A 26,735-nucleotide genomic window follows, 5' to 3' on the forward strand; every position below is an offset into this window, starting at 1 on the left:
TGGGGCCACTCCGGGGAATCCTGTATTCTGACTGCTCCCAGAAGGTGGGGCAGGATTTTTCTTCTCACTTTGCCCCTTCCAGTTCTCCTTCCTCCTTTTGCCCCTTGTTCTCTGGCTCTTTGACCAAATGAGCAGCAACAACACCCCTAGCCCCTCTGGCTCTGTCCTGGGTCATCTTTTCTCCCCCTGTTTCTGGCTGGTCCAAGGTTAAAGACACTCCTTCCAGCCCAGGGTGAGCTTCCTCCCCACTCCCCAGGCGCTTCCTCCTGTTTCTCGCTGCTTCACTGCAGGCCTCCTCTCAGTCTGGTCTCCATCCTGCATGCTGCAGACCTACCTTCCCCTCCCCACTGGAAGATGGTCATGCTGTTGACCTACACGCACTTCTCAGAAGCTCCATAGTTTCCTCTCTTTTGACTTCTCCCCATACCACTTGCCAACCCCAGACATAGTTCAGCCTAGGGCTGTTCAACAGCAATGACAGAAGAGGCATGTCCACTCCATAAACAAGAGGTAAACAGAACCCAGAGATGTCATCCAATTCGTCTGCTGAGCTGGGTCCTCTGGGAGGGTTTGGGGGACCCTCTCCCCTCCATCTCCAGACATCATGCTGTCTCTTGAGCCACCTTTGGCTCCCGGTAGAGACCCCTTCGAGGTGCCTCATAAGCAAAGGCCGCCCTGGGTTCGAACACTAGCTTTTGTCGTCTTCAGTGTCCCTGCAACCTATATAGGAGCAGGAGCAGTCTCTGCTTCTTTCTCTGGGAGGTTGACTATAGATTCAGGAGACTCGAGTTCTGGTTCTGTCTTAACTCAAATTGTTTAATCCTTCTGGCCTCAGTTTTCCCACCTGGAAAACAAGAGGAAGAGTTAGACCACGTGGCCTCTGGCATCCTGGGACCCCGAGCTGACTCTCCCTAAGGGGCACATTCCCCTGCTCTCCCGTCGCAGCCCTCTTCTCTGCCTCCCTCATTTGTGGCCACCACAGGCCAGGGTGGGGGGGGGTGTGGTTGAAGGCAGCCAAGGGGGGGCATGCTGCCGACGGACAACAGACCTTCAATGGGCCAGTTGCTAAAGGGGCGGGAGGGGAGGAGTCCTCAGTCCTCAGGGATCCTGTTTCAACAAGCGTTTCTTTCCCAAGGAGGGGAAGGCGGGGGAGGGGGGAGTGGGACCTATTTAAAGCTACCCTGTTGCTTCGGCTGTCTCTGTCTGTCTGCCAGGGTCTCCGGCTGTCCCAGACGGGCCAGTGAGGGTTTCGGATCCTCCTGGTGACCTCTCCAGACTAGCTCCCCTCAGCCACTCTGCGCCAAGATGGGCCGTGGGGTGAGTATCCCCAAAGAGGAGGAGTCGCTCTCTGGAGGGTGAGGAAAGCTATAGAGAAAGGATGAAGTGGGAATGGAGTGTGGAGGGAGGGGAGAGAGAAACTGACCGAATGCAACAGTTTGAGCTCGGAACTAACAGTCTCCACACTGCAAATGCATCTACACATCCCACGGCTGGCGTTCACATGCCAAAGTGCTCTCCTCTTCTCTACCCACCTCTGCCCCCTCCCACAACTAGCCCCACAGCCCCCTACACTCGGCCCTCCAGCTACCCTTCCACCCCATCCCCACATCTCCATCCCGGCTCTCCCCCAGGCTCCCCCTCCTCCCACCACGGCTCCTGGCCTCCCAGCTGAGGGATGTTTGGCACTGTTAGTCCTCCCCACCTTTGCTACCCCTGAAAATATCCATTCTTCTGGGAGCCCCAGCTGAGTGGATGGGGGTCCAATGTGAGGTTGGAGAGGGGCAGTGGAGCATCCCACTTCAGAGTCACCAAGCAGTTCCATACACCAGCCCCAGGGGCCCTGAGCACCAGGGACAGCTGGGAGGGGTATGGGGGAGAAGAATGATGTGCCCCCAGCCACCGCCCCCCAGCACCCCTTCGGATGTCCAGTGCAGCATTGTCCTCGGGCTCCGGGCTATGGGCTTTGAGGACTTTCCCAGAGTCTGGTGATGGCTGCCCCCCCCATCCACCCTGCTCATGGCATTCTGCAGCAATGGCTATGCCAAGGGGAAGATTAACAACCACGGTGGGGCGGGCAGAGACAGGCCTTCAAATTCTTGGAAATGAAATTCCCTTATGGAGAAAAGTGACCCAGTCCCTTTCCATACTGTGCCTGGCTGCTTTCCTTTTGTGGAATACTGGCAACAGAGGGCACAGAGGGAAAGGGCATGGTGAGCAGCAGGAGGGTGTAAGGAAGACGGTGCCTATGGAGAGCTTTGGGCCAGCTCCTGGGCCCAGGAGGAGTCAGGCAAGGACATGTTATTGCACTGAGCTGAGCAGCTGGGAAAACTCTGAGCCTGGACACCAGGGTTCCCGAGCTAGGGTGGAGCTATAAATAGAACCAGAGTGCATGTGTGTAGTGTGCGTGTATCCATGACCACGTGTCCAATAGGCTGGAAGTGCTGCAGATACTCGTGGATGAACACCTGCGTTTGTGTCTCAGCAGGCAAATTTGTGAATGTTCAAGCCTTCAAGCACACACAAGCATAGATGTCACTGTGTGTGGGTGCGTGAGGGTCTGTGGGCCTGCCCTGAGGAGCTGTCTATGAGATGTGAGTTTCACAGAGAAAGAGGTCACAACTGTGGGAAGATATACTGTCTTGAGACCTTCAGCTGCACCTTGACATGTCTGGTTCTCCATGGAAAGGGGGTCCCCAGCTGAGGTGCAGGGCCTCTGAGGAGAGGCCAGGACCGACTGGGCCAGGCAAGCCCTCTACTCCCTCACCCAAGTGGAGAGAGAGGGAGGAAAGGTAGCCCCCTTAGAGTGAGGTGGACCAAGCTCATGAGGTCCTGCTTGGGAAGCTATTTGACCTTGACTTCTCCAGTCTGTTCTCTCCCCTAGCACCCTTGAAATCCCCTTAACTTCCACCCCCAGTAGCTGCAATGAAGCAATAGCAAGATGAGGAGCAGATCTGGTCTGTTTAGGCTGAAAAGCTGGGTGACCTGAGGTACTTAAGGCCTGGAGCTTGGAGACCCCTGAAGAGGGAAATCACCTGCTACCCACATCCTTCTCCAGAGTTGATTCCACCTCCTGTCCCTTCTTCCCTGCATCTCCACTCCAGAGCAAGGCCTAATTGCCACCCCATCACCCTGTGGCCATGAAGGGCAGCATGGGAGTTGGAAGAAGGGACAACACTGGTGGGAGGGAGCCCAGCCTGCTCCAGCTGCCACGGAGAGGCATGAGGGGGGGGACTGGCTGATTTCCAGCTGCCCCCACTCTGTCCCAGCCTCTGGCTTTCTCAAAAGAACTCTCTGTTCTCCTTCAGCATTCAAGACCCAGAGAAGAGGACTTGTAATTGGGGGAGGGAGATGGGGGGGTCCTCGCTTCCTCTCTTTCTTTCTGGGCAGCCACTGGCCCCAAATCTCCGCAGGCTCCTGGCTGCAGAGACTGAGATCCTTGCCAGGACAGGAGGAGGGGCAAGGGGCAGTGTGTCCCAAGCTCTGAGCCTGTGGGAGAACAGGGTGGGAGCTTGGGGAAAGGAGGCACTGCATGGAGCTGCTTAGCTCAGCCACAATCCAACATGCCAAAGTGCATGGGCCAGCAAGTTTTCAAAAAGCATGCATCTGACTCTAAATTTTATAAATTTTATTTCATGTCTAAAGGTACAGAAATTCCTCTGGATTCTGCTCCTCTGCCCCTAGCCCTAGCCCCCTCCTATATGCATGCCCAGGCCCTAGTCCTGTCCCCAAAGCTCCCGCTGGTCACACTAAGCTTGTCCAGCCTGATCTCTTGTCTCTGATTCCTTCATTGCTTTTCATCCTTTTCTCAGCCCTGTCCTACCAAGGGCAGAGTGAGTGAATCCACAGCATCTCAATCCATTCTATTAAATGATCCCTCTTAAGTCTCCTGGGAAAGGGAGAGGTGGCCCTGCCCTTCCCCACTCCTGTTGTGCTGCTGCTTCAGTCTCGCCAGATAATTAGCCTTTAGGAGGCTAAAAAGACACTGGATTCATACACGCGTCAGATGGTACAAATGCATGATTTGCTGGTCACCTTTTCTGAGAAGAGCACTTCTGAGCAGCATAGCCTCCAAAAGCTCATATCTTTTTAGATCTTAGATTAGGAAAAACAGTACCCACATCTCCTACATCCACCCTCACCCTTGTTCCTGATATCACTGGTCATTGTATCTCTCAAGGGGCTGGATTTGTGACCTCTTGTGATCAGGGCAGCTGCCACATTCCTGGGATTGCTCCTGACCCTTGGCTAAAAAATGGTTAATCCCAGAGGATTTAGGTCAGTGAAGCTATTCAGTATGATACCACAATGGTGGATACATGTCAATATACGTTTGTCCAGACCCATGGAAAGTACAACACCAAGAGTGAACCCAAGAGTGAACTACAGACTTTCGGTGATAATGATGTGTCAATGTAGGTTCATCAATTGTAGTGAATGTACCACTCTGGTGGGGGATGTTGATAGTCAAGGAGGCTTTGCGTGTGTCAGGGCAGAAGATACGTGAGAGTTTCTCTACTTTCCACTTAGTATTGCTGCAAACCAAAAAATAAAGTCTATCAGAAAAAAACCCAAATACCCCACTCCCGGAAATGCATTGTCCTGCCGAAAAATAAAAGACAAACACTTTGGCTGTTAATCTTACCCAGATATCCACTCTTTATTGGGAAAAAACAAATTACACCATAGTATAGGAAAGCTTATTCCTGAAAGCCCAGAGCAACCTTTAGGGTCCAGTGGAGAAAGAAAGGCACCAGACAAAAACTGGGACAAGGACACCATATCCTGAGGGAAGTGAGAGGAGAGGAGACTAGGGAGAAGGAAGTGAGAAGACACCTTGCTTGGACAATTGTCATGGCCACCCTAGGCCTTCCCCAATCCCCCTCCTATCCTATTATCCCAAGACAGCCTCCCCTTGGAAGGAGAAGTTTCCCACCTCTCCCCCAGAAGTTATCTGTGAGGCCTGGAAGTCTCTAGAGTAAGAATGTCCATCTGATTTCACCAGATGGTCCAGGAATGCCTGGATCTAAGAGTCACATGAATTTTAGTTTTAGATGTACTCGCAGGTATAATTTCTTATATTTTTAGACAAATGGGGCCCAGTCCCCTTCTTACCCCACTGTGCTTTGGAGCATCAAGTTCTGAGAGTTGCTTGTCCAGCAAGGGGCAAGCCTGCCCAGTGGGATGGAGAGGGCTCCTGGCACATGCCTATTCCCATCTCCTGGACATGCTCTTACCCTTCCATTGTGACTTCTCTCAGTCCATTAGCCCTGTTCAGTCCATCTCCACCACTCTACCATTGGACCATGTTCTCCAGACACTTCCCTGCCCTAACCCCCTGGCTCCCCAAAGACTCTTACTCCCCCTAAATTCCTAACTCTGTTTACTCTTCTCTGAGTAAAATAGCATGGTATCAGGCAAAGACATTCCTACAGGATGCTTCTGTTCTCTCAACACCTGCAAACCCTGTCTGCTCCCTTCCAGAATTCTCCCAAATAGCGTAGGATGATGGCTTTCAAACCGTTTGTTCTGTTTTGTGTTTAGTAGCAGGGTTCTTTTAACAAACAAAATCTTAACAGAAGCCCAAAAACAGTACAGCTAAGGTGGTGCTCTTCAGTCCAGAGCTCCTCAGCCTTCTCGAAGTTCAAATATGGAGCTCCATGGTTCTGCCAATAGTGTGCAAACTATTACCCCTCCACCTGCCAGCCCCCACCCCAGGACAATCACTGCCTTTGAATCCACCCACCACTCTCCTGACTGGTGGGAGTGGAGGCCCCAGCTCCCATCCTCCCTCACCTTCTGGGCTCTTCCTTCCTCTTGCAGGCCGGCCGCGAGTACTCGCCCGCCGCCACCACTGCAGAGAATGGGGGTGGCAAGAAGAAACAGAAAGAAAAGGAGCTGGATGAGCTGAAGAAGGAGGTGGCCATGGTGAGGCCCACAGTCCACCTGGCTGGGCCGTGGAGAAAGGGCCCCATGCTGGGGGAGCTGCCTGGCAGCCTGGTGACCTCAGGGAAGCTCTGTGGCCCACTCCCATGCTCCTCACCTCACCCCTGTGCCCCCAGTGCCCTCATATGCATTCTAGATACACATACTCAACCTCCTTCCCCAAAGTGACTCGGCTTCCCCTCCCCAGGATGATCACAAGCTGTCCTTGGATGAGCTGGGCCGCAAATACCAAGTGGACTTGTCCAAGGTGAGTGGAGGGGATTCTAGGGAGGGAACCAAACTGGTGAGAGAACCATGCAGCATCAGGGTGGGAGGGCCTTAAAGCTGTAATCCAACCCTCTTTGCAGATGAAGAAACTGAGGCCCAGAGACTAGTCACTTGCCCAAGGTCACATGGCTAGTTGGTGGCAGAGCCAGAACTGGAATCCAGATCCCTTGCTTGCTATTCCAAATCTCTTTCCCTAAATACCCTGGAAGCCAGGACTCTTTAGAACCCAGACCCCAGAGGGGCTTCTGGCAGGACTGTTCCCTTCACTCCAAGCAACTTCAGTGGCACACACCTCTCATAGAACTGACACACATGAAATAGTGAGGTAACCCAGCCCCGTTATTATGGGCATTTGCTGGGTCCCTGCTATGTATGTGGCTCTGAGATAAACACTCTACATACATTTCTCTAATGCTTACACCAGTCCCTTGAGATGGGTATCACAGAACTGTTTGTTAAAGCAAAAAGATTCAGAGGGAGAGTAGCTTCCCAGGCCACATAAACAGTAAGTGGCACAGTCAGATTGCCAAGCCCATCATTTTGACAAAAAAAAAAAAGAAAAAAATCATTAATCAAAAATGTAGTAGGCACTTTCCTCCTCCTACAGGACTTCTCTGACTGCCCTTTCTAAAATTCTATGCCTGTGTTCCTCTAGTTTATGTTCCCTGACAGCACTTTTCACTGTCTGGCTTTAACGTGTTTGCTTACTGTGTGTCCCCTCTCTAGATCAGAAGCTCCACAAGGGCGGGGACTTTGTTGGTCTTGTCCATCTCTGGATTCCCAGAGTGGACAATAGTGCCTGGCATGTAATAGGTGCTCAATACACATTTATTAAATAAGTAATTAAGAAGCTTTCAAAGAGGTCAAAATCTAGTAGCAGAAAGAAATGCAGACACAGAATTCCAATGCAGTGTGGTGGGGGCAGCTCTAGAATCAGGCACAGCAGGCCATGGGGATCAAGAAAGGGGGTGCGAATGAGCCTGGGGTGAGGGGAGCAAGCCCAGGTGAGGTTTTCTGTGGAAGGTGACAGGTGGTTATCAAAGCTGTGTGACACTGATGGTCAGCAATGTAAGACTCTCCTGGAATCCTTGGCAAAAGGGGGAATCTGAAGAAAGAGAGACAGAGGAGGAAGCAGTTGAAGTGTCTTCCCAGGGAGCTTATCCAGGTTGCCTCCGGAGGAGATGTTGTGGCCCTGACCAAAACATGTCTCAACCCAATAACACTCAGAGGTGGTGCCACAGTCAAAATCTCCTCAGCCAGCAAGGCCCATTGCAAATGTCACCTTCTCTGTGCAGTCTCTCCTGATGGTTCCTCACCCCTTCCCACCAGGTGGGATTTTCACTGTCCACCTGGGCATGACTCCCCTGCCAAGGAGCTGGCGGGACATGGCGAGGGGCTGGTTCGGTCCAGATGCAAGCTCCCGCACCTCTCCTTGTTCCCTCAGGGCCTCACCAACCAGCGGGCTCAGGACATTCTGGCTCGTGATGGGCCCAACGCCCTCACTCCACCCCCCACAACCCCTGAGTGGGTCAAGTTCTGTCGTCAGCTTTTTGGGGGCTTCTCCATCCTGCTGTGGATAGGGGCTGTCCTCTGCTTCCTGGCCTTCGGCATCCAGGCTGCCATGGAAGATGAACCATCCAATGACAATGTGAGCCGCACACCTACCCCACAACCTGCCCATGTCTCTGTCCTCCAGCCCTGAACCCCCAGTACAGTGGGGGGGAGGGGAGTGGCAGGGGACAAGACCTTCACATCACAATCCCACAGCCTCCCTGAACTTTAGGCTGAAAAAGCGTGAGGCTTCCACACATATACAAGTCACCCCACCCCAGCACACAGACAGACACACGCTCATTAATATGGGACAGCCCTTCCCTGTTTATTCCCACTTAAGTGGGCTTATCTTCATCCCTGGATCTTCACTCCCTATGACTTTCCCTGTCCCTTCCAGTCTTAGGAAGCTAGGGGTTGGAAGGTCAAGGGGGAGGGTAGAAAGGAGGACTTTCTCTTACCATTCTCACCCAGTCACAGACAAAGTTCCGGGCTCTCGTCCTGGATGGCACTGAGTGCTCATCCCAAGTGACAGCTGCTCCTTAAGGGCTGGGGAAGAGCAGGTCTCTCAAACTCTTTCTCCTTACCAGCTATATCTGGGTGTGGTGCTGGCAGCTGTGGTCATCGTTACTGGCTGCTTCTCCTACTACCAGGAAGCCAAGAGCTCCAAGATCATGGATTCCTTCAAGAACATGGTACCTCAGGTAGATGGCAGGGCTGGGCTCTGTCCAGGCTGAGGCATAAGGTTTCCTGGAGAGTTCAGCTTCCTTCTCTCAACCATTGTGCTCTGAGATGAAGATGGGCAGAAAAGACGCTCCTGCTCTCCATTCCAGGACCTGGTTTTGTCACGGGGCACATGGGGGTTTCTCCTCTCCCTTGGTGGGGTTGGAGGAGAGACGGGAGACCAGCAGGAGAGGAAGGCAGGGGTAGAGATGAGCATTTCATGAGATACCTACCCATGGCCTCCTCACAGCAAGCCCTTGTGATCCGGGAGGGAGAGAAGACGCAGATCAATGCAGAGGAGGTGGTGGTGGGAGATCTGGTGGAGGTGAAGGGCGGAGACCGCGTCCCTGCTGACCTGCGGATCATCTCTTCTCACGGCTGTAAGGTGAGGAGGTCATACCAGAGCAAATGGTTGGGTCTGAGAAGCTGGCTGTATAGATCTGAGAGGGGACCAGTTAGAGGTTTAAAGTTTGGGAGACACAGGTCCAAATGCCAACACCTCCCCCCACACCCCCAGCTGAACCTTCTCCCAGGATGCGGTGCTTGTGCACCATCTCCTTGTATCTGTGTGTTACCAGTGCTCTGTGCCCTGGGTGTTCTTTGGTATCCACTTTATAGCAACTGTGCAATGAGAACCAATTATGTGTCAGATGCTTTGCATATGTTCACATATGCTCCCTAATGTAGCTCTACAGGATGGTGCAATCACGCAGGGCTGCTGTACATGGCCACACCGGTGGCACTGGATGCCCCAGGGGGTGCCATTTTCATAGACTACTGTAACTGGGCAATGCAAAGATTCTGTTTACATTCCCCATGGCACAAATGAGTAAACAAAGGCTCTGTTGGTAAAGTAAGTAGCCCAAGGCTGCGTAACAAGTCAGGAGGAACCAGGATTCCAAACTAGTGCAGGGGCAACAGCCGAGTAATGCCATAAATATGTGATGAGGACAGGTGTAATTTTGTCCTTCATGTCACGAAGATTGAGTGTGGTTGGAATCAGCTCGGAGACAGCTGTGTGTGCACGAGTGCTCCTGCAGGCTGACACACACCCCTTCCTCTTCAGGTGGATAATTCATCCCTAACCGGCGAGTCGGAGCCCCAGACCCGCTCCCCTGAGTTCACCCATGAGAACCCCCTGGAGACCCGCAATATCTGTTTCTTCTCTACCAACTGTGTTGAAGGTGAGAAGCTGGGCTGCTGGGGGAGCTCCTCATGCTAGCACAACTGTGGTAGTACTTACTTGGCAAAAGCTCTGTTGTAGAGAGGGAACCAAGGGGGCCCGCGGGCCTGAATATTACAGAAATAGTCCACTCCAGAGAGCAGCGTATCGGCTGGGGACAGCATGACCCCATGGAAAAGTTACCTCCCACAGGAAAATCGGTTCTGTCCACTCCAAGACGGAGGGGATCCTAGCGCCTTCAGTTCTTGGGTCAAGATCCCCCTACACACAAGTGCACGCACACACGCATACACACATAGATGCCCCAATCCAACCTCGATTCCTAAGTGTCTTTGGATTTGACTGATGCCCTCTATTGCTCATGGTTGTGGACTAGTTGCTTCCTTCTCCAACCCCTGCCTTGACCAGAGCGCCAGTCGGCGGGAGGGTCAGAAAAGCTTTCAGGCCGGGTGAATACTTTGGCCCTCCTACAGGCTGCATCTGGGCCTGTGCTACTCCGAAAGACATTTTTGCCATGCACAGGCTTCCCAGTTTGCTACATCCACGTTCTGGGTTCCAGAGGTGAACAAAGGTCAACAAAAACTAGAGCCACCATCACTTGAAGGCACAACTGAAACCCGTGTTCTCTGTGGCCCAGCCAGGGAGCAAAGCCAGGGCTGACTCAGAGAAGGGCAGGGGTAAGACAGGTGGGAGAAAGAGGCTAAACCAGACCACGTGTCTCTGAAAGTGGGGAAGAGGAAACCTTGTACCCCAGTTCCACACCTTTTCCTTCCTGTTACTCATTTCTCCTCAGCATATTGTTTTTCTGGGGGTGGAATTAGAACAAAAATCACCACACATTAAATTTCCTAAATTTTTAATGTACTGAGATTCTGAAATTTACTCTACGTTTTCCAAAATTGATTTATTCAGAAATGCCTGGTAAGATATTCCCACTGCTTACCCTGCAGCTGGCTTTGAAGAGAGGAGAGGAAATGAACAGAATATTTGTTGAGTGCCTACTATGTGCCAGGCACTGGTCTAGGTGTGTTACAGCACTATCTCATCCAATTATTAAAGCAACCCCTAGGTAGGAATTCAAATAAGGATTCACACCCAGATTTGGCTGGCTGCAACATGTATGCTCTCCCCACCATACCACACTTCCTTCCCTGAAGACCCCTGTAATGTCACACAGGGTTAGCAATTGCCTAGCCTCTTTTGTAGAGGTTCAGGCCTAATGTTGAGAAAGAAAATCTTAAGACATGGAAAATCCATAATGAGTGCTTTACTTTGTGTCAATAATATACTTTTGGATGATATCAAGTATGAGATGGATTTTACTGAAATGCCACAGGCAATTTTTATTCCATGTATTAAGTCTCCTCGATTTGAACTTTGGGATTATTTGCAAGGCTTTTGCCTAGACCAGGTATAAAAGAAAATAATTTGTTGTTGTACCGAGTCTGGGATTAACGATCTGTGCAGGGAGGGTCAACCCAAGTGAGGTACAATCTCCTGAAAGTGGCCTCCAGGATCTAAGTCTTTGACTCATTTACTCTGTGGTGGTTTTTTGTTGCTCAGGAAGTAGGATGGGTCTTCAGTCCCCGAGAGCCCCAACGCATCCAACCTGGTGTCCCCTCCTATGTTGCAGGCACTGCCAGGGGCATCGTGATTGCCACAGGTGACCGGACGGTGATGGGCCGCATAGCCACTCTTGCCTCAGGCCTAGAAGTGGGGCGGACGCCAATTGCCATGGAGATCGAACACTTCATCCAGCTGATCACAGGGGTGGCCGTGTTCCTGGGTGTCTCCTTCTTCGTGCTCTCCCTCATCCTGGGCTACAGCTGGCTGGAGGCAGTAATCTTCCTTATTGGCATTATCGTGGCCAATGTACCTGAGGGGCTTCTGGCCACTGTCACTGTGAGTGGATCAGGCCGAGGTGCCACCAGGGGAGGGTCTTGCTACCGTTTCCTCAGAATGATAGAGGCGCAGTTGCTTATTGGTTCTCAGTAATTTTTTCCCTTCTAGTCCCAAAAGTCGCATATCAGATGTGATCAGAGATCACTTAATACATGGCTCAGAGTCTGAGTCTGAAAAATCGCAGGTTGGGCTATACCCTGGCATTCAGTTTCTCTCCTGGAACTTGTCATTGTCACTTTTCTTGCCATCCATGTGCTCATCTGCCCCCTGCAGTCTGGGTTCATCCTGGCCATCTGTCCTGTAAAGCCTTTCTCAAAGGTCACCAGTGACTAACTAGTAAATACAGTGACCTTTTCTCAGCTCCATCCCTAAGTCTGCTGCTGAAATGGACGCTGTCATTCCCCCTCCTAGAATTCCCTTTTCTCGATTACTGTGATGTGTTGCCATCCCAATTCTCTTCTCCTCTGACCTCTCCTGCTCCCCGCACCGTGATTCTCAGGCCTCTCTTCTCTTCTTGCGTCCCTGGAGTGAGCCCACCTCCTCCCACAGTTTCTGGTGCCCATTCCATGTGGATGACTCCCACATTTCTATGCCTAGCTCTATTCCAGCCCTCTTTGGAGCTCTAGTCAAATGTCTTCAACTTCCTAGGGGGCATTTCACCTTAATATATACCCATGTTCTCAATTCAACACATCTAAAATCAAACACATCTGCATGGCTGGGTCCTACCCATTCATGTTTGTGGAGTCGAATAAAGGGAGGGGGAATAGATCCAGGGCAAGATCATGAACATCTCCAGCTCCAGATTTAACCCTTTGTATTCTCTGCTCTTTCTCTACCAGGTGTGCCTGACCCTGACAGCCAAGCGCATGGCACGAAAGAACTGCCTGGTGAAGAACCTGGAGGCCGTGGAGACGCTGGGCTCCACGTCCACCATCTGCTCGGACAAGACGGGCACCCTCACCCAGAACCGCATGACCGTCGCCCACATGTGGTTTGACAACCAGATCCATGAGGCTGATACCACCGAAGATCAGTCTGGTGATTGGGTGCTCCAGAGGGAGTGCAGGGGCTTGGAGGATGCCAGAGGCACTACTAGCATGGTGCGGTAGACGCGGGTGAGGTAAGGGCTCTAAAGAGAGCCATGGTCCTGATCCTCCCTCATTTCCTCCCAGGGGCCACTTTTGACAAACGATCCCCCACGTGGACAGCCCTGTCTCGGATTGCTGGTCTCTGCAACCGTGCCGTCTTCAAGGCTGGGCAGGAGAACATCTCTGTGTCTAAGGTATGGGGTCCGTGCACAACAACAGGTGTGTTTTGCAGGTGTCTCAAAAGACCCCTTGATGATGCCTGGTTTTCCCTCTCACATGCCATGGCTGCCTTGGGGCTTCAGTGCCCTCCTCAGCTGGTCCTCCATTGCCTCTCCTCCCCAACTGTGACACTGAGTTCTTTCCTCTCCTGGCAGCGGGACACAGCTGGTGATGCCTCCGAGTCAGCTCTGCTCAAGTGCATTGAACTGTCCTGTGGCTCCGTGAGGAAGATGAGGGACAGGAACCCCAAGGTGGCAGAGATTCCTTTCAACTCTACCAACAAGTACCAGGTGTGGTTGCATTGCAGGGATGGAGGAAGAGGGAGGGATAGAAATGCTGGGTGGAGGACAAAGCCAAGGGGGCATCATCAATAGGAAGAGTGAGGGCATCTGAGGATCATGCCCCCTCACTCCTGCCTCACCCCCCAGGACTGATTGTATGACTACATGTCTGGTTGCAATGACCCCCCGACTCCCACACCTCACTACATTCCTTGCTGCAAACTCTCTCTCTCTCTGCTCTTCTTCCTGTAGCTCCCCATCCTCTGGCCGTAGTCCATCAACTCTTCCATCCCATTCAATTCGGCCATACTTCTATAATTCCCTTGTGGTGTCCTTTAGCTTTTAGGCACCTGTCAAATGCCAAGAAGGCATTCTCCGCTATGTTCTGTGTGAGTCACAACAGTAAAGTCCTTGAGGCCAGTGTGAAAAGGGGGGCGCAGAAGAGAGAGCTCTCAGCCCCTACCACAGTGCCTGCCTTAACTGATCTTAATGTTTGCCCAGTGAATAACTGTCCTATGGAGGTGACTCTCAGGTTACAAGAGTTGGGACTATGAGGGCCCACCACCCCTCCACACAAGGAGATTCTCCCTTTGTTGACCATCTTTGATGGGTCAGAGTTATGTTATTCAGAGAGATTTCCTTACCAGCCACAGCTCTGTACCAGGCCCTGTGCTGGGCACTGCAGCTACCCAGACAAGCAAGGCCCCTTCTCTAATTACGTGTCCTCACTCCAGCTTTCCATCCACGAGCGAGAAGACAGCCCCCAGAGCCATGTGCTGGTGATGAAGGGAGCCCCAGAGCGCATCCTGGACCGGTGCTCCACCATCCTGATGCAGGGCAAGGAGATCCCCCTGGACAAGGAGATGCAAGACGCCTTTCAAAATGCCTACATGGAGCTGGGAGGACTGGGGGAGCGTGTGCTGGGTGAGGAGCCTAAAGCAGAGCGTAGGGCTGGGAAAGGGACTCCCAGGCTTTGCAGTGGCTCTGGGGTAAGAGGCTCTGGGGGAGCCTAGGCTGCCACTCTGCTTCTCATGCCTCCCTTCTGCCCCTCTTCAGGGTTCTGTCAACTGAACCTGCCTCCTGCAAAGTTTCCTCGGGGCTTCAGATTCGACACGGATGAGCTGAACTTTCCCACGGAGAAGCTCTGCTTTGTGGGGCTCATGTCTATGATTGACCCTCCCCGGGCTGCTGTTCCAGATGCTGTGGGCAAGTGCCGGAGTGCAGGCATCAAGGTACTGGCCTCCTCTCACCCCTCCTCCCCTCCACTGTTGCCTCCCTCATGCCAAACAAAGGTCAGGGACTGCAGCAGCTGCCACCCTGAGGAGACCCCGGCCACTGTGGCCTCTCTCACACTGACTCAGAGCAGAACCGTCCATCTGCTAGGAAAGGTCAATGCCTGCTCTCACCCTCATCCCTTTTGCTGAAAGTGGCGGGTTTCGCACGTCTGCCTCTCACTCACTAGTGCAGCTCATCGCCCCACCTGCATGTGCACCCTCCCATTCTGATTTGAAACATGATCTGGCACCCCTGTCCTGGACACCTAGCCTTCCCAACTACCGCCTGCTCTCTCTAAACATTTAGGGTGGGATTAGCAGACTAATCTTGTCTGCTCCCACTCGCTCGCCCCTTAATCCCACAGGCTGCCTCCCTCTCAAGCAGGCCTCTCCTGGGTCCTCTTGTCCACCTGCAACCACGTCTCACGGATCACTCCATCCTCATGCTATGTTTGTTCTTCATTCAACAAATATTTACTGTTTACCAAATGTGTATCAGGCACTCAAAAATCCCTTCTGCCTTAGAGCTTACTTTTCTATTTCCAAGATACAGCTCTTTACTGTCCCCTTTGTCTGATCACCCATTCTGGTGCCATCACGATATTTTCTCAACATCTCACCTGTGACCAAATCAATTCAACTCCACCTGGCTACCGGTGGCCGGGTTCTGCGCTAGCACTGGGGATATGAAGATGAACAAGACCCAGTGCTTAGCCTCCACGTCTCATGATCTGTCAGGGGAAACAGACGCCTCAGCAATTAACCACACAGCAGCCATAATAGAGTCATTGAGCACTATATGGGTCAGATACTCTAGCAATAAAAACAGCCCATTTTCTCAGCTTTTATATGAATCAGGCACTATTCTAAACACAATACTTGCATGATTTCATTTAATCTTCAACAACCCTATGAGTAAGCACTAGTATTTCCCCTTTTTTACAGAGAGGGAAACTGAGGCACAAAATAACATGCCCAAGGTCACACAGCTAGAAAGTTATAGAGCCAGAATTTGAACCAAAGCAGTCTGCTATTTCTTAACCAACACACCAGAGGACTTGGTGCAATGTATATAGGTATATGTATATGTGATTTCTGAACCCCATAATCACTCTCTCTCTAAAGTAGGCAACATTATCCCTATTTAAAAATAAAACAAACTGAAACTCATAGTGGGTAAGTAGCATTCCTAAAATAAGAGGTGGATTGGGAATATGAAGTGTGGTCTGCTTGGCTGGAAATCCCACAGTCCTCCTGCTCAGTTGGCTGCCTCTGCCATGATCAGAACTATCACAGAAGTCCAGCCACAGCACCTCTGTTGGAAGTCAGAGTGGGGAGCAGTTAATTCTGCCTCAGGGAATTGGACAGTGTTTGACAGAGGGGATGATATTTGATCTGGGCCTTGGAGGTTGAAGAGTATGCCATAAGGCAGAGAGGGACAGGAAGGTATGTCAAGTCAGGGAACAGCATGTACCCTGACGCAGCTAGACTGTACTGCTGTGTATGGGGGTTGGCCAGGGGAGAGGCAGAGGAGCACAGGGGACTGAGATGGGAACATTGGGTCAGGGCCAGTTGGAAGGACTTTTCTTAAATGCCAGATTTGGGCTTTATCCTGCAGGCCACAGAGAGCCACAGGTGTCACAGGGCAGGTCTAGCTTTTAGGAGGCTACTGGATAGAGAAGGGACAGGATTTGGGGAAAAGCTGAAGTTAGGGAGACAAGGGATGAAGACCTGAACTAGGGCAGCGACAAAGGGGTGTAGAGGATAGGTGCATTTGAGAAATGTTTTGAGAACTTAGTGACCAAACTGGATATGGGAGGTGAGGAATATATAGGAGAGAAGGGGACAAAATGAATAGAGAGGATCGTGTCTAAGACGCGGAGCAGAAGAGCAGGCTTGGTGGGGGTGGTAGGAATAGAGATCATGAGTGTGATTTTGGTCTTAAGTTTGGAGCATCTATAAAACACCCAGGGAGAGATGTTCCAAGGAAAATTGGAATATGGCTTTGAGCACAAAAAAGAGGTTCAGGACTAGATCTGAATCTCATTAGCACATGGGTACAAATTAAAGGCTTACTGGTATTGCCCTGGTAGGAACATGGGTCAAGAAAAGGGAGGAAAGTGAAGCCCTGAGCCACACCAACATTCAGGGGCAAGTGGAGAAAGCTAAACCAGTGAGGAGGGTAGAGGATGGTAGGACACAGCTAGCATTTACCAAACATCCACCTACTGCCGTTTGATCTTCATGACAATCTGGGAAGGTCGGAGTCACCTTCTCCATCATGTTAAGACTCAGTGAACTGACTTGCCTAAGGTCCTATGGCTGGAGAAGGCCAATGTTGAAATTTAGGTGCTCATTCAACTCCAAAGGCAACGCTTCCTCCATTCAACCAGGCTGTGCCCCTGAGGAGGCTGGAAAAGAGTGTGCAGAGGGGTGAACCAGGACTGGAGGAGTCCGCGGGTGCCAAGGGAGGGAGGGTTTCAAGGAGGATGGTCAACAGTACCAAGTGACTCTCTGAGGACTGCAAAGATGCTTTTGTTTTTCAATTGGGAGGCCTGTGTGGCCTTTGAGGGGCAATTTCAGTGGAGGGGTGGGCATGGAAGAGAAGGCAGTAGGGCCCAAAGGGGCTGTGTATTGGTCCATTTCAGTTGCTTATAACAACAAATTCTTGGAACTGGGTACTTTGTAAGAAAACAAAATTTATTGCTTTGTTCCAGAGGCTAGGAAGCCTAAAGTTCAGTATACACTTATGGTGAGGGCCTTCTTTGGTGGGGATTTCAGCAACTCATGGTCTCACATGACAAGAATGATGTAGCGGAGAGATAGCTCCTCATGCACTCTCCTTTTAAAGCCCTCAGAACCACGCCCACTATTCCAAGAATGGATCAATCCATTCTCAAGGGCACAGTCCTCACAATCCACTTACCTCTTCAAGGCCCCACCTTTCAACTACCACAATAGCATTTCCCACCCTCTTAATACTGTCACATGAGGGTCAAGTTCTGGGGGGACATTCAATCCAAGGCAGGCTCAGCATCTGTGGGATTTGCCCTGCAAACCCACACGTGCAAATGCTACCCTAATCCAGCTCAGATGCCAAGCACCTCCCCCTTCCAACTCCATCCATTCTGCAACAACAGCAATGAACATTATGATGGGTAAGGCCACTACTCTATCCAGTTAGATTGCTGCAGTGATCACATTAGACGTTAAGAAAATCATGTTCTTCCTAGCTCTGGGTTCCTGTGACCTTGAACAAATCATAGGCCCTCTCTGAGTCTTGATTTCCTCATCTGTAAAATGAAAAAGCTGTTAAAGCCTTCTAGCTCTGACTGCCTCATATCCCATGAAATCCAAACTCCTAGAAAAAAAAAATCTAAATAATCCTAAAGAATTGAGGCTTCTCTTTCAGGGGACCCTCATTAACCTGTTTACTCTATCATGGATGCTTTTCTCCATTTAAGCAAACTACCTCTGATCCCTTGAACACAACTCAACTTGTCACTCTCTCTCCCTCTCATGCACCCACCCAAACACACACACACACACACACACACACACACACACACACACACACACACACTCACTCACTCACTCACTCACTCACTCACTCACTTGATTCCATTATTTTGGCTGGGATCTACCAGCCGCAGACATCTAGTGGTCTAGCTTTTCCTAATTGGGAAAGGAATAGGAGACGGAAAACCCTCAATACTACTTTCCTTCTCTTTTTTCCTTCCCATTAGGTGATCATGGTGACCGGGGATCACCCTATCACAGCCAAGGCCATTGCCAAAGGCGTGGGCATTATATCAGAGGGTAACGAGACTGTGGAGGACATTGCAGCCCGGCTCAACATTCCCGTGAGTCAAGTCAATCCCAGGTGAGGCCTTTGCAGAAACCCTTTGTTCTCTGATCAACACATCCTCCCCCACAGAAGGCTCGAGTATCCCCTGGGGGTATTTGGACAGTGTCTTTGGGACCTTTACAGGCCTGACCTCTGATGTTCTGTGACTGGTTCCTCAGTCCTGAGTTTGAGTCCAGGCTGTGCCACTGATTAGCTGTGTAACCTTGGAGACGTCACTTCACCTTCCTGAGCCTCCATTTCCTCAACTATGACGTTAGGCTGCCCTCTGCACTGCAGGGCTGCTATAGGACTGGGATATGTATAAAGGAGCTAGCACATTGCCCAGCAAACTGTATTCATGACTGTGATGATGCCACATGGCGAGCATTCAGTGTTGCTTCCTCAGAGAGAAATGGGGAAAACTGGGCATCGAGAGAGAAGAGAGCTGAAGCAAAAGGAGCCCGACCTAGCAGGAGATGGACAGCCCCGAGGTGGTGAGGAGAGGCAGCTTGGCTGGCACAGCACAAGGCTCAGCCGCATCTTCCCTGCCTTCCAGAGAGGCCAAGGCGTGTGTGGTACATGGCTCTGACCTGAAGGACATGACGTCGGAGCAGCTGGATGAGATCCTCAAGAACCACACGGAGATCGTGTTTGCCCGGACATCTCCTCAGCAAAAGCTCATCATCGTGGAGGGATGTCAGAGGCAGGTGAGCAAGGCTGCAGGAAGCAGGGTGGCAGCAGGGACTGGGGAGGCAGGCACAGGGCAGGGAGTGAGCGTGGGGCGCGGGGCCAGGCCGGGGCAGGCACTTCCTCCTCATGCTCTGGCTGCATCTTCCCCACAGGGAGCCATTGTGGCAGTGACAGGTGACGGGGTGAACGACTCACCCGCACTGAAGAAAGCTGACATTGGCATTGCCATGGGCATCGCTGGCTCTGATGTCTCCAAGCAGGCAGCCGACATGATCCTGCTGGATGACAACTTTGCCTCCATTGTCACAGGCGTGGAGGAGGGTGAGGAGGTGACGTGGGCTGGGCTGGCACCAGGGATGTCTGAAGCCAGCACATCTGCTTCCCGGACCTTGTATCCCAGTTGAGGGTCAACCCAGGACTCCAGGCAGCCCCAGCCTGCCTTAGCTTCCCTGAAACACAAAACCTTCTTTTCTTGGGAAGAGGGGCAGCCATGCTTCAGGGGCTAGGGTGGGGAAGGGTCCCTCTAATGTCCCTGATGCCCTCAGAGCCTCCCCACAGGCCGCCTCATCTTTGACAACCTGAAGAAATCCATTGCCTACACCCTGACCAGCAACATTCCTGAGATCACGCCCTTCCTGCTGTTCATCATCATCAACATCCCCCTGCCTCTGGGCACCGTGACCATCCTCTGCATTGACCTGGGCACAGATATGGTGAGGCCAGGGGTGCAGTAGGGGACAGGCAAGTCTAGCATGTGGGCATAGGGGTGGGGTGGGCAGCAGATGGAAGGAGAGGTGCACCAGGGGCAGCTGACCAGGCTGTGGTGGTTAAAGAGAAGATAAGCACAAGGCCTGGAAGGTAATCGGGTCTTTACAAATGTTGGTTGAATTGTGTGAAAGATTCTCCACTGCTGATCATCCGCTGATTCTGTTGTCTCCCCATCCCATCGAATGCCCTCCCCTCCCCCACTGCCCGCAGGTCCCGGCCATTTCCTTGGCCTATGAGGCAGCTGAGAGTGACATCATGAAGCGGCAGCCACGAAATCCCCAGACAGACAAGCTGGTGAACGAGAGGCTGATCAGCATGGCCTATGGACAGATCGGTGCGCCAGCCCGGGGGCTTGAGGGGGAACCCCCAGAGGGTGCTTCTCCCAGTTTGTGGAGGGATGAGCCCCAAGCAAAGCTCCAGGACAAGGGCCAGCTCCCCGAGGGTCAGGGACCTTCGTCTCTGACCCGGACGGGCTAGCCCCATCCCTCTCTGACCCAGCCCTGCCTTTTGCACTACCCACAGGGATGATCCAGGCACTGGGTGGCTTCTTCACCTACTTTGTGATCCTGGCAGAGAATGGTTTCCTGCCGTCACGGCTGCTGGGAATCCGCCTTGACTGGGATGACCGGACCATGAATGACCTGGAGGACAGCTATGGACAGGAGTGGGTGCGTGGTGCTGTGTAAATGCCATGCGCAAGTGTGAACGGTGGGGCTAAACACCTGGCAGGAGTCGCCAGCCGTGCCAACTGGGACTGGGTGCTCAGGGAGGATGAGGTGCCTAGGGTTTAACAACCACCCTGAAACTATGTTACTGTCTGATCCTCAACTTCCCTCTGACAGTCTCGCCTCTCTCTGCCCGCTCTCCCTCCAGACCTATGAGCAGCGGAAGGTGGTGGAGTTCACATGCCACACGGCCTTCTTTGCCAGTATCGTTGTTGTGCAGTGGGCTGACCTCATCATCTGCAAGACCCGCCGCAACTCCGTCTTCCAGCAGGGCATGAAGTGAGCGCCCACCCACCCTGGCAGGCAGAACGGCTCTGGGCACATGCACCAACCCACACAGGCCAGGCTTCCAGCTCCAGTCACCTCCACCCTCTGGGCCCAGATCTGCCAAGGGGCCATCAGGGTCAATTTTCCAGCTATATATCCATAGCCATGTTTGAAACAGAAGAGAGAAGAGGAAGGGATGATATGACTATTTCTTTTTTTTTTTTTTTTCCTGACTGGTAAGGGGATCGCAACCCTCGGCACGGTGTGGTCTGCACCACGCTCAGCCAGTGAGCTCACCGGCCATCCCCATATAGGATCCGAACCACGGCCTCCCAGCAGCGCACTCTCCCGAGTGAGCCACGGGGCTGGCCCTGATATGACTATTTCTAATGAGCTCTAATTTTGCTCCTAAAATGTACTTTGTTATGGTCTCCTTCCACCTTCTTTTCTTTCATCTCCTCTCCTCCCTTCCTCCCTTCCTTCCTTCCCCCATCTCTTATTCGAGTGCCCCTTACTCCAAATGCCAAAACCCTGGAGAAGTTCATAGAATCTAAGATCCTAGAGAGAAGAAAGCGAGAAGTCTCTTAGATAAATACAGAGAACATGAAGGAAGGAGAGTCCAGTAAGCTAAAAATACTGATGGGGAAAAGGCAGTGAGAAGGGAACAAGGAATGGAGAGTCTAAGAAACTGGGTTCAACTCTAGGGCCTGGGACTTACTACAGAGAGCGTGGTGACACAGGACAGTGGGAACACAGCCACGCTGGCTAAGTTCAGCCCACCTGAGAAGCAGGTGGGAAAGAAACGCCACCAAAATCAGGCCAGGTGCAGAGGAGGAGATCTGCAACCAACAAGTCACCTGGCCAGAGGCAGCCTCAGAGCACCCCAGGCCTCACCTTAGGTCCCTGGGCTATTGGGGGTCCTCAGAGATGCTACTGGCATTATCAGAAAGCTTTATGGAAATCAAGCACTTACCATGAGAAGGCTACCAGGCTACCCAAACATGTCGTTCTTAGGCGACAGCCAAGAAAACATATCATGAAGTATAGTTATCACATGCTGATTCACAATTCTGTTTGGAAGCCATGAATATTTCTAATTAATTTTATGTGGGGGAATATATCATTACTTATTAACAGCTTGAAAAACAAAAATCAATGAAAGTGTGGCCTTTATAGAAGAAAAAGAGAGAGGTCCTTAGTGAGTGAAGTTTCAGAAACACTGGCTTAAACTGTAAAGAGGTGCCCTGGATAAGAATATAAAAGGTCAAGGCTGGCTGGTTAGTGCACTTGGTTAGCCCACAGCCTTATAACACCAAGGTTGTGGGTTCAGAACCCAGAACTCGCCAGCCATGACACACACACACAAAAAAAAGAATACAAAAGGTTGAGTAATGACAAGACTGAGCTCTTTCATGTTTCAGGGATTCCCAGGTGTTATCTTCCATAACTTTTCCTGCAACCCTATGATATAAAGGTAAGATCTCCATTTTACAGAGAAGGAACATGAGGCTCAGAAAAGTTAAACATTGCTTACAACTCATAGCTAGTAAGTGGCAGAACTGGGGAAAGACCTCACCTGTCTGCCTCCAGAAACTGCCCTCAGAACCTTATTCTATCCTGCTTTTCTGTTCTGATGTGGTGAATATATATTGCCCATTTACTATGCAGTGAGCTAAGTACATTACAAACATTCTCTTCTTCATTGAATATCTACAATGAACAACTACCAGGGATAGTGGGAGATGCTGAGAATGTATAAGACCTACATGGGCCCTGCATTGAATGAGCTTTCAAAGCACCTTGCTGGGGAGGCAGCACTTTCACAGACAATGTGGCTGGAGCAATAACAAGATTTTAAGTTGCATGAGGGCAAGCCCTGTGTTGAACATCATGTCTCCGGTACAGAGCACGTCACCCAACACGTAAGAAACAATTATTTAATGGGTGCATATATGTGCCATAGACAACAATTGGAGGTAAATTCAGTAAGCAGGAAAAGAAAATAAAATCTTTCTTTGGTTACATAAAGCATTAGAAGAGGCTGTTTGAAGTAGAAATAGAAGATGTCATTTATAATGCTTCCCTCACATTTCTTCTCTCTTCTTTCCCTTCCACGCCTAGGGGTGTCCTGGATTTCTCCTTCCTCAGTCCCCACAACCTACCCTCTTTTTTTTTTTTTTTTTTTTTTGCCTTTCCAGGAACAAGATCCTGATTTTTGGGCTCCTGGAGGAGACGGCGTTGGCTGCATTTCTGTCTTACTGCCCGGGCATGGGTGTAGCCCTCCGCATGTACCCACTCAAGTGAGTGTCTCTTTCAGGCAGCCAGAGTGAGTGACACAGAGGGGTCTGGAGCTCCTTCCAGGACCCAAATTCTAATCTGTTTGCATCCTACTTTATGTGACCAACCTCTCACCTCCTGACACTGTCCTCTGATGCTTTCAGGGTCACTTGGTGGTTCTGTGCCTTCCCCTACAGTCTCCTCATCTTCGTCTATGATGAGGTCCGAAAGCTCATCCTGCGGCGCTATCCTGGTGGTAAGACCTCCGCATCCCACTCTAACCCCCAACAAAGTGCACCCCCTACTGCTAGCCACCTCCTCCAGGACTCCAAACCCAAACTCCACTTCCACCAGGATCCCTGCTCCTGTTCCTCAGTGCCCTCAGATCCAGGTCCCAGGTCCTAGGAGCCCTGCCTCTTTTGAACCTGTTCCCTCTTCCTCTCAGATACTAAGTTCTGCCTACCTCACAAGTGGTTTCCAAGGCCTTCCCCCTTCCACCTGGAGTCACAGAACATCAGAGTTAGAAGGGTCCTTGGAGGTCATCTAGTCCCTCCTGCATATATTACAGATAAAGAGAGAGGGCACAGAGGTGAATGTATGGGCTCAGGGTCATAAAGCAAAGAATAGCAGAATGTGCACTAGAACCCAGGCATCAACCTACACTTTTTTTTTTTTTCCAACAAGCATTTTTAAATTATTATTGGAGGTTAAAATGGTTGACCTACAAACCAAATACAATCTGTGGATATTGTTTGGTTTGACCTGCCCAATATTTTGTGCATGTGTGGCTTTTCAATTGGCCCAATATCTAAAACTTATGGGTTTTCACATAAAATCTGCATTTGACTTCCCGTGAAAAAGTTGGAAGAACTGTCAATCCCATGGCCACATTTCTGCACAGCACCAAGGGACAGCTGCTCCCTTAGACACTCATTTCTCACCTGAAGAGCCCTGTAGGCATTTGCATTTCTGCCCCTGACCTACTTTACACCCACCCTCCACTGGACTAAAACAAGTTTCTCCTGGAAGCAGGCCCACCCCTCTCCTTTCCTCTAATCTATGGTCCCAGCTCACTGGATCTCCTTCCTCTCCCTTTCACTTTCCTGCGGCTGCTTCCCTCAACCCCTTCACCAGGCTTTCCTTCCTCCTGGCCTCAGCTACCCAAGCCCCTAGGAGATTGATCTCTTGCTTCCTTTAAGCTCAAGCTGCAACTCCCACCCCCAATCTCTCTCACAGGCTGGGTGGAGAAGGAGACATACTACTGAGCCCACTGGAAGAAGAACCGGGAAAGATGGGGTGCTCTGGAGGTGTTGTGGGGATGGCGACTGGGAGGGATGGAAAAAACTAGGGTGATATTTTGGGGAGAGAAAATGAGACAACCAGCAGGCTAAGTTGGGGGGGAATGGGTAAATAAGCTTGAGGTAATCGCCCCGTAGACCTAACTGTGAACTCTCAGATTAGACACTACATGTTAGGGTCCCCTCCCCAGATCCTTCTCCATCCCACTATGTTGTCAATGCTTTTCTGAGGAATTAAGGGTTACCCCAACCCTCCTCATTTCTTATCCCTTCACCACTACCCTCTACTTGAACAAATCAACATCCAAAGGCAGGGACCTGTGTAAACCAGGAGAGGGAAACCCTCTCAGATCACCAAGCGTCCTTCATCTCTCCGGCCTTGCTCCACCTGCCACTTTCACCTCTCCTTGGCTTCCTGCCTGACTATCCCTTTGCTTCCCCTTCAGACCTTGAAATCACAAAAGGTTCCTCCTGGTGAGTGCAAGATCCTGAGGGCAGAAAGGGAAGCTGGACGGAGAGGCCCCACTTGTCTCAAAGTCAAGGCTGGTTAGGGACTTGGAGAGGAGAGTTGGGCAGACAGGTGGGAGCATGGGGTAAGGCTGGCTGGATGAGGGAAACGACAGAGGGAAAGAGACAGAAAAGGAGAGAGACGGTGCCAGTGACAGAACATGTCTTGAGTCTCCAGGTTGAAGTCTGGGGCCCAGCTCTGTGTCCTGCCCATTTAGAATACCCCACCAGCAGACGAATTCAGATCTCATCAGAGTAGCAGCAGAAGCAATCTTTGGAGCTTCACGGTGATGCCACATTCGTGTGGCATGGAGTTCCCCACTCACCCTTGTTAGTGGTCCTCTTGATGCACAAGGCCCAGCTGTCACAGAAGCTCCATCTCTCTCAATCACAGGCACTTGGTAACACTCCAACCTTGAGAATACTAAGCCCACGTTGTTCTGAGAGGGATGGCTGCCAGTTTTCTCCCAGACCCTTCCACTCCATTCCCCTTCATGCCCATCCTGCTGAACCTGTGTCACTCCCGGGCACTGCCAGCCAGCCCTGGAAAAGGAGTTCTCTGGCCATTGGCTGGAATGAGGGTGGGGAAGTTTCTAAAAACTTCTTGTCTTCCAGGGAAGTGCAGAATCAGTTTAGGTCACGAACATGGTCAGAACATTTGGACAATAAGGGGGAAAATATTAGGAGGCCTGCCTGGACCTCTCAGATGGCAGGGCTGCTCATCCCAGGCGGGTGTCCTTCACACCGATGGTCACTGTGCACACTTTCCTTGAGACGGGGAATTGGTTGCAGGTTTCTACAGGAGATGCTTTTCTTTCCCTTCCTCCTTCCTCACCTAACACTGTTGCTCTGCAGGCAGCTCTGCCCATTCTCTAAGCCTGGCACAGAAGGCATCGGGAATGTCCTGTGCAGAGACATAGATGAGCCAAGCGAGTAAGAGACACTTAAGGAAAATGGAAGACCTAAGGCAGAAAGAAAGGAAGCACAAAGACAAATGTTAGGCCAGGCCCATAAACAGCTTCCCAAGGGCTATTATTTCATTGCGCCGGAATTTGGCTTTATCAGAAGTACCCTGAAATAAGTGAACCATTGCCTTGGGCTTGGAAATCTACATGGGAAAACATATTAATCTGGGCCCTATTAATTTGAGACTATTGACTGTGGACAAAAGTTTATCTTTGCACAGTCAATTAAAATGGTATTTTTTTAGTAAATTAAGAGCGTAAACAATATTTCTAGGGGAGGTATATTTAGTCTACCTAAAACAATACTTTTCAGGCACTTTAGGAATATCCATTTAGAAGTAACAAATGCATGAGCTAATTATCATCAGTTTTTATGTATTTGTTAAAGAAACATCTACAGGCTCTTTACTGGTGACCTTTTGTAAGACATTAGCTTGAGGTATTACATATGTACTTGAAAATAATAAAGTTGCATTTCTTTATGGAAAAAAATGAAATCTCCTCCATAATTCAGATTTCTATACTTCATACTTGCCTCCCTCCCAGATGGATACTCAACTGTGTACTGCAGCAGGATGTGGCGTGTAGAAGCAATAAGGAGAGGGCAAGTGTCAGGGACAGAAGGGAAATGTCCCAGACGCAGATGATGTCGGTGGAGAAAGCTGGAGAGGTAGAAGTTGGGTTGCAAAATAACCTAGAAGAAAATATAGTGGGTCCTCCTTCCTCATGGCTGATGCCATCCTGAGAGCCACAAAGGCTTGTCCAGGACAGGAAAGGGCCTGAGTCTGTGAGGGCCCAAATCCTCAGGACCACTTCTGCTTTTTCTGTCCCAGACCCAAATCAGACCACTCTCAATCTGATGGGGTGGGGAAAGGAGACGATGGGCTGGGGGGCCCCGACAATCAACACTAGTGAACAGTCTAAACTGTGTGCAGAGCCCCGTTCTGGGCGCTGTCT

The 26,735-nt window shown here is 51.0% G+C and overlaps 1 protein-coding gene across 2 annotated transcripts; it reads left to right on the forward strand.

Annotated features, from left to right (window-relative positions):
* Positions 1 to 1,189: 1,189 nt before the first annotated feature.
* Positions 1,190 to 26,275, forward strand: ATP1A2 (ATPase Na+/K+ transporting subunit alpha 2). Of its 2 annotated transcripts, XM_063104175.1 has the most exons (24): positions 1,190 to 1,317; positions 5,821 to 5,925; positions 6,131 to 6,190; positions 7,655 to 7,858; positions 8,352 to 8,465; positions 8,735 to 8,869; positions 9,551 to 9,668; positions 11,301 to 11,569; positions 12,412 to 12,610; positions 12,745 to 12,854; positions 13,035 to 13,169; positions 13,895 to 14,084; positions 14,217 to 14,392; positions 18,181 to 18,317; positions 18,838 to 18,988; positions 19,124 to 19,292; positions 19,530 to 19,684; positions 19,950 to 20,073; positions 20,262 to 20,407; positions 20,613 to 20,743; positions 22,930 to 23,031; positions 23,173 to 23,264; positions 24,245 to 24,315; positions 24,992 to 26,275. In XM_063104175.1, the coding sequence occupies exons 1-23, from the start codon at positions 1,306 to 1,308 to the stop codon at positions 24,271 to 24,273; spliced, it is 3,063 nt and encodes a 1,020-aa protein (XP_062960245.1). In that variant the 5' UTR covers positions 1,190 to 1,305; the 3' UTR covers positions 24,274 to 24,315; positions 24,992 to 26,275. The 2 variants fall into 2 exon arrangements, with proteins under 2 accessions (XP_062960245.1, XP_062960244.1); XM_063104174.1 differs by having other exon boundaries at positions 24,245 to 26,275.
* The last annotated feature ends 460 nt before the right edge of the window (positions 26,276 to 26,735 follow it).

The sequence above is a fragment of the Cynocephalus volans genome, chromosome 8, assembly GCF_027409185.1.
Source record: "Cynocephalus volans isolate mCynVol1 chromosome 8, mCynVol1.pri, whole genome shotgun sequence".
NCBI lineage: Eukaryota > Metazoa > Chordata > Mammalia > Dermoptera > Cynocephalidae > Cynocephalus > Cynocephalus volans.

Bases quoted from the DNA above. Each gene is read 5' to 3' on its own strand.
- ATP1A2 (XM_063104174.1), top strand. The intron at 18,318-18,837 runs GTGAGGCCTTTG...CCTGCCTTCCAG, and splicing joins GTGAGTCAAGTCAATCCCAG to AGAGGCCAAGGCGTGTGTGG. The intron at 19,293-19,529 runs GTGAGGAGGTGA...GCCTCCCCACAG, and splicing joins TGTCACAGGCGTGGAGGAGG to GCCGCCTCATCTTTGACAAC.